The sequence below is a fragment of the Cervus elaphus genome, chromosome 9, assembly GCF_910594005.1.
Source record: "Cervus elaphus chromosome 9, mCerEla1.1, whole genome shotgun sequence".
Classification (NCBI taxonomy): Eukaryota; Metazoa; Chordata; class Mammalia; order Artiodactyla; family Cervidae; genus Cervus; species Cervus elaphus.
The window spans coordinates 14,193,260-14,204,417 of record NC_057823.1 but is presented as its reverse complement, the minus strand read 5'-3'; the positions used below and the strand labels follow the sequence as shown (position 1 = coordinate 14,204,417).

General features: G+C 54.9%; 1 protein-coding gene across 5 annotated transcripts; it reads right to left on the bottom strand.

The window, feature by feature from the left end:
• Positions 1-135: 135 nt before the first annotated feature.
• Positions 136-9,655, bottom strand: PALM3 (paralemmin 3). 5 transcript variants are annotated; one of them, XM_043911245.1, is made up of 8 exons: positions 9,455-9,642; positions 6,528-6,576; positions 5,544-5,624; positions 4,951-5,208; positions 4,724-4,808; positions 2,401-2,446; positions 1,141-2,312; positions 136-1,107 (listed from the first exon to the last, which is right to left on the bottom strand). In XM_043911245.1, exons 1-8 carry the CDS (start codon positions 9,477-9,479, stop codon positions 373-375), a joined length of 2,451 nt encoding a protein of 816 aa, XP_043767180.1. In that variant the 5' UTR covers positions 9,480-9,642; the 3' UTR covers positions 136-372. The 5 variants fall into 5 exon arrangements, with proteins under 5 accessions (XP_043767180.1, XP_043767181.1, XP_043767179.1 ...); XM_043911246.1 differs by having other exon boundaries at positions 136-2,312; positions 4,951-5,093; positions 9,455-9,655; XM_043911244.1 differs by having other exon boundaries at positions 136-2,312; positions 9,455-9,644.
• Positions 9,656-11,158: the final 1,503 nt, after the last annotated feature.

Here is an 11,158-nt window from a genome sequence, read left to right as displayed (position 1 = left end):
ATCTTTTTGTTAACGGCAGCCACATCTATTTAACTCTCACTGACTCAATCTTTGCTTCTAGCAGAGTCAAGCCCTCCACTTCCCACGAGGAGACGGTGAGGGGGTCCTGGGCCAACAACACACACACACTCACACTGTCCGAATGCTTAGCATTTTATTTTCAAGTATAAAAAGCTTTGTCACAGAAGAGGGCCAGGTCACAGGCAGCGGGTGAGGGGTCCGGAAGCCCAGGTGGAGGTGGAACGTGTACACCAACGGGCTCCCAGGTGCCATGGTCAGTCCGGTGCCCCGTCTGCGCCTGGGACTGCCTGCTGGATGCCAAGAGGCCGAGGTAGCTGTGAGAGGAGCTGGGACTGGGTGGAGGGCATGAGCTCACATAACCGCACAACACTGGCAAGTCTTCTGCTTAGGGCCGCTAGCCTCTTCACCTTCCGGAGGGGCAGATGGCTCCAGCTGCCGGGCAGGCGCATAAGTGGGCACGGGGCGGGCACTGGGGTTGGCCCTGGGCCCCTCCATCTGCAGCAGTGGCTGGCACTCAGCAGGCTGATCCTGAGCTGACGTCTCTGCCAGGAGTGGGGTGGCATCTCCAGTGGGGTCCTGGCCCTCAGCAGGAGTTTGGGGCTTCGCTGCTTCCACTTCTGCTTCTGGGGAGCTTTCCTGCTTCTCCTGGGGCTGCTGTCCTTCATCCTCCGGCCTCGGCACCTCCTTGGCTTCTGCGGGAGCCCCTGCCTCACTCACTTTCTCTGCCTGACATTCCTTTTCTTCTTCTGACTCTCCCTGCTCTTCCCCGACCCCCTGAGTCTTCTCTGTCTGCAATGGCTCCTCACCCCCGGTTCTCTCTGCCTTCAGCGAGTCCTCATCTTCATTTTTCTCCACCTCTGATGGCTCCTCACCTCCAGCTCTCTCTACCTTCTGTGATTTCTCATCTCTTGTCTTCGCTGCCTCCAATGGCTCCTCACCTCCCATTCTCTCTACCTTCTGTGATTTCTCATCTTCTGTTTTCTCTGCCTCCAGTGGCTCTTGACCTCCCGGTCCTGCTACCTTCTGTGATTTCTCGTCTCCTGTTTTCTCTGCCTCCAAGGGCTCTTCGTCTCCCATTCTCTCTGCCTCCAAGGGCTCTTCGTCTCCCATTCTCTCTGCCCTTTCATCTCCTTTTTCCTTTTCCTCCAATGGCTTCTCACCTCCTATTCTCTCTACCGTCAGTGAGTCCTCCCCTTTTCTCTCTGCTGCCTCTGGTTCTTGGCTTGCCTCTAGCTTTTCCTCACCTCCGTTCTGCTCTACTCCCAATGGCTTCTCATCTCTTCCCCTCTCTGCCCCCCGAGGTCCCTCAGCTTCTTTCCTTTCTGCCGACAATGGTTCATCACCTCCTCCCATCTCTGTTTCCACGTGTTCCTCACCTCTTCTCTCTGGCTCCAAGGATTCCTGGCTTCCTTTCCCCTCTGCCACCAGTGACATCTCTGCTCCTTCTGGATCCGTGCCTGCCTTTCCCTCACTGCCTCTCTTCTCTGCACCTTCAGGTCCTTCCGCCCGCCTCCTCTCCACCTCCCACGTTTCCTCCTCGCCTGTGCCCTCTGCCCGCCGTGGACACTCATCCTCTTCCTCCCTTCCCAGTGCCTTTGGCCCTTCCAACCCCTCCACCTCCAGCTCCTCCCATTCCTCATTGAGGGTCACTCTCTCCACCCAAATGAAGGACCCCTCCTCTCCTCCAAAGACCCCCTGCCCATCACCATCAGGGCTGCTTCTGGGGGCACCTGCTCCAGGAGCTGCTCCCTCCGATCCCTCCTGGAGCCCCAGGGAGCCGGTCTGCAAGGCCTCTGGGCCCCTGCCTGCCTCCACCATGGCCTCCAAGTCACTGCCCTCTGTACCCCCCACCCCCTCCCAGACCACCTCCACGATGGCCCTTTCCTCCTTGACCCACGAGGGGAGCTCTGGACGGCTGGCTTCCTGTCTGTCCCCGATGGCCTCCAATACCATCTCCTCCACCTTAGCCTCCAGCTCCAAGCCTGTGGCCCCGATGGCACAGTCCTCCGTGGCCCTCAGCCCCTCCCACACCACCTTCACCATGCCTCCTGCTTTGGCCTCACTCACTGCCCCCTCAGGTGCCACCACCCCCTGACTCGGCTCCTGCTCCAGAGGGAGGCTGGATCCAGGGCAGGGGCCATTGGCTTCTGAGGAGGTTCCTGCCACCCCAGGGACCTGCCTCGGGGCTGCTGGAACCCCGGCAGCCTCAGTTCTGGGCTCGGAGGGGGACTCCGGGTATGTGCCCACCGGTCCGGCTGGCAAGGAGGCTCTCTTGTTTAGATCGGTCTGGCCTGGGGGAGTCAAGGAAGAGGAGAGATGGGGCAACAGTGTGAGGTTCAGGCCCTTCCTCTTGCGACCCCCAGACCTCAAAACACCCACCTGCAGGACCTGACTCCACGCTGGGCTGGGAGAGAGGACGGTGACCCTGCAGGGATGGCAGAAACAAGGTCAGGGCAGCCCACATCTCACTTCCAGCCTCCAGCATGGCAGCACCCCTCCCCTGCTCAAACACCCTGGATGGCTCCCCATTACTTCAGGACCAAACCGTGAGTCTTCCTCACCTCTCTAAGCTCCCTCTACTGCACTGCCCTGCACATGGTATGCACCCAGTCAATCCTGTGTCCATGCAGCCTCGCCCTCTATTGGGGACCTACTCTGCCAGCTACTGAGGTTACTTAAGGGACATGCATGCGTGCTCCGTCATGTCTGACTCTGTGACCCCGTGAACTGTAGCCTGCCAGGCTCCTCTGCCCATGGAATTTTCCAGACAAGAATATGAGATCGGGTTGCCATTTCCTACTCCAGGGGATCTTCCCGACCCAGGGATCAAACTCACATCTCCTGCACCAGCAGGTGGATTCTTTACAACTGAGTCGCCTGGGAAATCCCACTTAAGGGATACTTAAGACTTTAGCTGTTAAAACTTAAATTCCAGTGGGAGGAAGCAGGTAATAAACATAAAATACAAATCTATAATTCAGGAAGTGAGAAGGGCTATGGGGGGGGGGAACAGGATAAGGGGCTAGGAAATGTCTGGGAGGTGATGGGGTGCCTCCTGTAGGTATAAAATGCAGGAGGGGGACTTCCCTGGTGGTCCAGTGGCTAAGACTCCATGCTCCCAATGCAGGGGCATGGGTTTGACCGCTGGTCAGGGAATTAGACCTCACATGCTGCAACTAAGATCTGATACAGCCAAATAAATATTAAAAAAAGAAAAAAAAAGATGCAGGAGGGCCTCTTGGAGGTGGTGACATTGAACAAAGGCCTGAAAGGTGAGAAGAGCCAGCCTTAAGTCAAGAGGTGGGAAAGGGCATTCTAGGAAGAGGGGAAAGGCAAGTGCAAAGCCCTGGGGCTATAATGAATTAAGCAAGTTCAAGGGACAGAAAAGGGTCTGGGTGGCTGGAGTGGAGTGAGGAAGGGATGGAGGGAAAGATGAGCTCAGGGAGGGGAGCTGGGGACCTGGCCATGCAGGCCACCTCCACCAGACCCCACAGATCTCTCATAGCTCTCAATCCTACCCTCCTCTGTCCAAAGGTCTCCTCTCCCCTTCTGTCCTGAGACAGGCACCTGGGAGCCAAAGTAAGGCATCAAGGAGAGGTGGGGGCTGTGGAAAACCCACAGCTTATTGGGGCCAGGTGCATCAGTTACTGGATCTATGGATACTGGATAATGTTACTGGATCTATGGACTTCAAGGATAACCCAGAGAGCCAGATCTTAATGTAAAGTCGTCTTGGTTTTCAAAGACCCATATGTTGTACGGCATGTAGATTATATCTTAATAGAGGCATTACCAAAACAAAATCCCAAATCCCTCAAATCATGGAAATGCCTCAAATCACTAGAGCATCTCATGGGGACCCTTTTCCCATTTGGGAGGCTGAATTCTGAGAACACATCCCCACATTTTCTTTTCTTTTTTTTTGGCCAAACTGTGCGGCTTGTGGGATCATTTTAGTAATCCCAACCAGGAATTGAACCCAGGCCACTATAGTGAAAGCACCGAGTCCTAACCGCCGAACTGTCAGGGAACTCCCAGCCCCAGCCCCCCAGCCCCAACCCCGCCCCACAACATTTTCTGACTACTTTCTTCATTCAGGTCATATTGGCAATCATATATCAAAATAGGGCTTCCCTGGTGGTTCAGATGATAAAGAATCTGCCTGCAATGCAGGAGATCCCGGTTCAATCCCTGGATCAGGAAGATCCCCTGAAGAAGGAAATAGCAACTCTAGTATTCTTGCCTGGAGAATTCCATGAACAGAGGAGCCTGGCGGGCTATAGTCCATGGGGTCACAAACTCAGTCAAACACAACCGAGCGATTAACACAACTTGACAACATATCAAAAAAACATTCCGTTGTGTCTGCTTCCGGTACCAAGCTATGATCTCATTGACCCTCTCTCACACCTCTTCCAGCTGTATGCTATTGTTATGTATCCCCATTTTAGAGATGGGGAAACTGAGACTTAGGCATGGAAAGCAACTTGCCCAAGACCACAAGACCAGAGGACCCAGCATCTAAACTGTGATTGGGTACTTCCCTGCCAGTCCAATGGTTAAGTAACTGCGCTTCCATTGCAGGGAGCACAGGTTCGATCCCTGGTCAGGGAATTAAGCCACATAGCAGGGTCAAAAAAAATTCAACTGTGCTTGGAGACTACTGCTTTGAGCTCTGCTGGTTCATCCCCTAGTTCCTCACCTGTCGTCGCCAGGTGGGCCTGCCTGAGGGCTTGTGCTGGGCACCTGTGGACGCACTCTGCAGCAGCTGCAGCTGGGATTGGAGTCTGGGGAAGAGAAGGGGCTGCTGGGAGCCTGGACCCCAGGCTCAACGGGCCACCCCCACCGGAAGTCTCAGCGGAGTGGGCGGAGGGGCCTGGCCTAGACAGAGGGGCGAAGCTATCAGGCAGGGCGAAGCTATCTACTCACGTGAACAAGCTGTCTTCCAGGTTCCGGATGCGGGCCTGAGCTTGGTCTTCAGGTGACTGGGGGTCCTGTGAGGTGGGGTCCTGGGGCCGCTCTGGCTCCTCAGCTGCCCCGTCCATTAGCCAGCGTTCCCGGAGAGACTTCCTCTGGCCATGGGAAGGGGCATGTGGACGGACAGACATTTCTGCCTCAGGCTGGGATACTTGCCCCAACAATGCCAGGTGGGAAGCCACCCCGTTCCCAGCCGACAGCTTTCCCACGCTGGAAGAAACACCCATCAATCTCCCCCATCAATCTCCCCAACTTTTCCAGAATGGGACAGACACCCCAAAAGGGGAAATTAACGTCCCTCTTAGCCCCTCTCTACCCCAAAGCGGAACAAACACGCTCCCATGATCTTCCCGAAGGTAGAACAAACGTCCCCCATCACCACCAACCACTCTTCCCAAGCTGGGGAAGACGCCCGTCCCCGAAGCTGGAACCAACTCCCCCAACCCCATGTATAAAGAGAGGCTCCTTTGGTTCCCAGAACTGACTCTCATAGACACCCCCACTTCATTGCCCGGGCTAAGCAGGCGCCCCCGGCCGCCCCCAACCTTGAGCCGTTCCACGCGGAGTTTCTCTTCCTCCAGCTCGCGGCGCGCCGCGCGTATCTCCTCTTGTAGCCGCCGCTTCTCCTGCGCACAGAGGACCCTGAGCTGCCCGCTGGCCGGGTGGGGCCGGCCGGGGCCGCCGCCTCCCCTTCCCCCCTCCCTCCTCCGCCGGGTTCGCCGGGGCTCCCGGGGGCTCCCGGGACTCCCGGGACTGCAAGCCGCACCGGGTAGCGGAACACACGTCGGGGCCCCGGGCGGGGAAGAGGTTGGGGGGCGGAGGCGCTGAGTCAGCAGAGGGTAGGGGCGGGGCCGGCGGGGGCGGGGCCGGCCGCGCCCCAGATGCTGCGGAGGCCTCGCCCGGGCGGAAGGGGGGCGGGGTCTGTGGATAGGGAGGGCCCCGGAATGGGAATCCAGAGGGGGAGGGGTCTGAGATATGGGATTAAGAGGAATGCGATTCAGAGAGATGGGGGTCCAGATATGAGGATCCAATGGAGGGGGCTAGTAAGGTGGGAAGACGGAAATGGAGGTGCAGTCGTGAGGATCTAGCGAGACTAGGATGTAGAGATGGTCCAGAGAGATGCGAGTGCAGCAGTGGAGGACCAGAGAGATGGGGTTGGCGAGATGGGGATTCAGAGATGGAGGTCCGGAGAGATGAGGTCCAGATTGGGGGTCTGAGACAGGGGGCTTCAGACATGGTGTATCTGGAAGACGGGGTTCAAGAATGGAACAGATGCTGCAGATTTGAGAGTGCGGAGTCCCCAGAGCTCCATTCTGGGGGTGTTGATGATCATACAGAAGAACTGAGGAGCAGAGGGGCCTGAGGATTTTGGTGGGGCGCCCCAGGCGCGGCTGGAGCTGAGGGTGCTCCCCGCACGTTCAGAGCGCTAGGCCTGCTCCCTGAGATAGCAAAGAGGTGAGGAAGAGGCCTGGGTGTGGCGAGCGGTGCCTCGGGCTCAGGGCGCAGCGCGCTGGTAGGGCGTCCCTTACCGCGATGACCTCAAGTCGCTGCCGGTAGAGGGAGCTCTCCGCCATGGGCCTGCAGGGAGACGGCGGGGGTTGAAGGGGAGCGGGGTTGAGGGGCGGCCGGCTTGGGCTGCGAAAGGAGCCTCCCGGGGGCCCAACCCTCGCAGACCCATCTCTTGAACACCCCTCTTTGAGCCAAGATCCCTGAGCTGCTTGGAAATCAACCAAACCCAGTACTTTTCTCTATTTCCCCTTTGCACCTGGGAGGAGTCAGGGCAGAAGGCAGGGGTCCTGTGAGGGGGAGAGAGCCCTGGCCGGGACAGGCTGAGCTAAATAGCTTCTGAGGCTAGACATCACCCCTCTGAGCCTCAGTTTCCCCATCTGTAAAATGGACCAGAATAGCTTGACCCTTCCTCACCTTGCAGAGAGAGATTCCCTTTCAGGGAAATATCTATCCATGCAGGAAAAAACTTAGGACTATGTGCCCTCAAAACAGTAGCATAGTTTATTATTAATAGTAATTTTAGGCAATTCCCTGACGGTCCAGTGGTTAGGACTGGGCGCTTACTGCTGAGGGCAGGGATTCAATCCCTGGTCGGGGAACTAAGATCCCGCAAGTCAAAAAGAAAAATAATAATTTAAATAATTCCCATGACTAATAATGTTTTTAATTAATTATAATAACCATCCCCAGAAGCTTGAATCCCACCAGGCTGGAACATGCTCTGTATTTTTTCCCAAATCCACACCCTCTCTGGACCTTGTCTGTTACCCAGCATCCCTTACATGCGGGTTGAGGGAGGGGGTGAGAGTCTGGGAGATAAGTGTCCATCTCGCTGTGGACACATGCCATTGCCATGGTAACTCCAGAGCTGCCTCTTCCACTTGCAAGCCACCCTCCCAGGGGGCAAGGATCACCAGGTCACACTGCTTAGTGCTGGACTCCGAACTGGGGGGAGGGGGACTTGCCGTTTAAGGTTTAACCTGCAATTCCCCCATCGTTGTCCACCTCAAAACACCCCGGGGTCCCCAGGTCTCAGCCTCCAGGGCACCCCTAGTCCATTTGGGCTCCCCCTGGAAGCTGGAGACTGGTTGGTACTGCAGTGCACGTCGGGGACAGTCATCGTCACAACTTCCCATCACAGAGATGCACTGGGTGCCAGCTACATGGAGGTGCTTCCAATATCTAGAAGGATATATCTATCTGCATGTTGGCCCTGACACATCGCCCAGGGTGGGCACAGAGCAAGCCCTTCAAAGATTTATTAATTTGAGCACTAACCTATCAGATGAGTTTAAACCTCATTGCCCAAACTCTGGTGGGGCCTCCTGGATCTTCTCTGGCTTCACCATGAAGGCATAATAGTGAGCTCGCATTTAGCACTTACTATATATAGCTCTCTAAGTGCTCTATGGGGCTTCCGCTAGGCTCCCGCAGCCATCTCCGCCTCCTCCTCCCTGCCCTGATCTTGAGACACTGTAGTCAACTTTTTGCTGAGTTGACATTCCAACTGAGAAGAAAATCAGCCAACCATTAGCCAGTGCACACCACGTGCTGGGCACCGTTAAATGCTTTACTCCTAGTAACTTATTTGGGGCTTCCATGATGGCTCAGATGGTAAAGAATCCACCTGCAGTGCGGGAGATCTAGGTTCGATACCTAGGTTGGGAAGATCTGCAGGAGAAGGCAACAGCTACCCACTCCAGGATTCTTGCCTGGAAAATTCCATGGAGAGAGGAGCCTGGCAGGCTACAGTCCATGGGGTTGCAAAGAGTCAGACAGGACTGAGCGCCTTTCAAAAAACTTTAATAACTCATTTAACCCTCTCGACCATCCTAAAAGCTAAGTAGTACTACTGTCCCCATTTTACAGAAAAGGAAACTGAGGCTCTGAGAAGTGGCAGAAGACTTGTCTAATGTCATTGAGTCAGGATTGGAACTCAAGGCTCTTAGAGCCCAAATACTGGAAACACTGTGGAGAAATGGAAGTTCATGCATCTTTATCTTGACAGCCAGGGGACCAGAGATCAGCCTGGGGAGGTGGGTCTTCAATTCCAATTAGGGCAGGATGCTGAAGTTCATGCTTTACAGGGTGTCCTAAAGGAAGCTCAGACCCCCTGCTAATAGGTTTGCCCTGGGGGAGGCTAAAGTCTCCCCTCTGTTCTCCCACGCCCAAGATGTAATCACCCTGCCTCCTCCTTGCTGGGGGGGTGGGGGGAGATCAGATTCCCATTGCTAGGCAACCAGGTTTGTAGTTGGTGAATAATGCAACGGGGAACCCAAAAGAGTGAGGGACCCAATTGGGGTCCCTGGAGGGAGCCCCTTTTCCAGAAGTCTCTACAAACCTCTGGAGCCCCTTCCATTTTCTGACTTTCAAAGGACTTCACATCTCAAATATTAAAATAATCTGCACACTTTATTCAATGTTGCTTGTCTCTAAATCTTCAGCTTTTTGCCCTGCCAGGGACAGTTGGTGGTCATTTCATTAAGCAGGTAATCATTTCCCTGTTGAAATTCTCTTTTCCAGTTTGGGAGCTGTTAACTTTTTTTCCTGTTGGATTTCAAACATTTCTTCCCACCCCAGACGCCAAAGGATGAATTTAGAGGCGAAATATGAGGGACCCTGACATTCCCCATCCCCCACTCAAGTAATAGCCCCACCCCGCCTCTGGCTGGACTTTGGGCTTGAAGCCTGCCGGTGGAAAATCCCAAAAAAACAAGGGGGTAAGAATTCACATCTCCCACCCGACTTTCGGGGGAGGGGGGCATTGAAGAGGCTCCAGGGTTGGCTGCCAGCCGCCCTTCATTCTTCCTGGCCCCCTTAGGAGAGGCTAGCTGGAGCTCTAAGCAGCAACAACCCCCACCCTGCCGTCCCCCCTTAGGAAGGCCAGCGTCTCCCATGAGCCCCTCCCAGGCCCTGCCCACTGGCCCCCCTGACCCCGGACACTTACATGGGTGTGGCCAGAGACCACACATGGCTCTGCAGGGCCATCTCTGCCCAGAAGCCCACGTTCTGATTTCCGAATTCCAGATCCACCACCCCGGGTGCTTGCCGAAAGGTGCCCCGGAGGCTGTGACTTGGCTGTCGGGAGTTGGGGGGGGGCGGCAGGCGGGCACTGGGAGAGCTGGTCCAGCTGGTTTGGGCCAGGAGGCGGGAGACGCCTGGGCCGGGCTGAGGGGGGCTGGGGGCTGGCGGGCAGTTCTGGGGAGGTACTATCAGCTGTCCTGATCAATTATTTACCAGCCACTGGCCTCCTTGCTGCACTCGGCTGCCTCCCGGCAAACACACTCTCACATGCCTGGTCAAGCCTGTGGACTAGGGCTGGGACTCCCTGACCCCTCAGACAAGGGCACCTTTGCTTGGCACCCTAGACATTCCAAGTCCGGCTGCCCACCAACGGTAACCTGCCTTCGAACACTGTTGCTTTTACATACTACTGCCCTCCCTTCTTGGACCCTGATCTCTGGGGTGAGGATGGAGGGCTGATCCCACCAGAAGATTCTGGAGACCAGAGCCTGTGCCTCATGAGAACCAGAAGGCTTGAGCTCTGGACAACTCAGGGCAACTTCCTTTCTGGACCTCTGTTTCCCCTTTCAGAAAATGAGAGAATTCAATCAAATTGCCTCCAGGACACTGGACGCCCTTTAGGTTTGATAACTATTGGGGGAGTGTAGTGATGAGAAATGTCTAGAGAACTTCTTATCCAAGTCTTGAAGGTCCCTATTCAATCTTCCCACCATTCCTTTCTTCAAGGAGCAGCGCCCCTTTTCTCAGCTGAACATGTGTTTTATCCAACCATCCTCTTGGGGAAATCATCTCCTACTCTCCAGGGTGGTCTGCTGCAGCCCCCAACACTCTTGTGGTCAAGCTCTATAGCATGCAGGGTCTTAGTTCACCCCAGCCGATCTGGGATCGCACCCATGGCCCCTACAGTCTTAACCACTGGACCGCCAGGGAAGTCCCCTAGGCCCCTTCCTTGCTTCAGAGGGTCTGCTCCCCATGGAACAAAGGGAATGTGCCCAACTTAATCCTTCCTCCCTGCTCTAGATCCTACTCAGGATGGCCAAAAATTGGCAGAGGAGCGAGGAAAGAGCTTGGGTACATGGGACAGGGTCCCTAAGTACATGTACAAGGCCCCTCATTGTGCAGGACAGACTTGGGGGTGGAAAACAAACGGGGCCAGACTGAGGCCTGGGGTTTTCCTATGCCAAGGACAAAACTCCTAGGGATTCAAAATATTTTCAGTTGAACCTGGTCTTCTATTGGGCTGGTCAAAATGTTCCTTTGGGTTTTTTTTTTTTTCTTTTTTCATAACAACAACCCGAAGATGGTATGGCAAAACCCAAGTGAACTTTTTGGCTAACCCAATATATCCTCCTAAAAGCATATTTGGGGGACTTCCATGGTGGTTCAGTGGTTAAGAATCCCCCACCTTGCCATGACGGGGACATGAGTTTGATTCCTGGTCTGGAAACTAAGATTTCCCATGCAGTGGGGCAACCAAGCCCACATGCCACAGTGAAAGATCCCACATGAGGCACGAAGATCTCTTGTGCCACAACTAAGACCCAAGTCAGCCAAGTTTTTTTTTTTTTTAATAAAAGTTTTAAAAAATAAAATAAAATAAAAGTTTATTTGCCATGATAGAAATAGA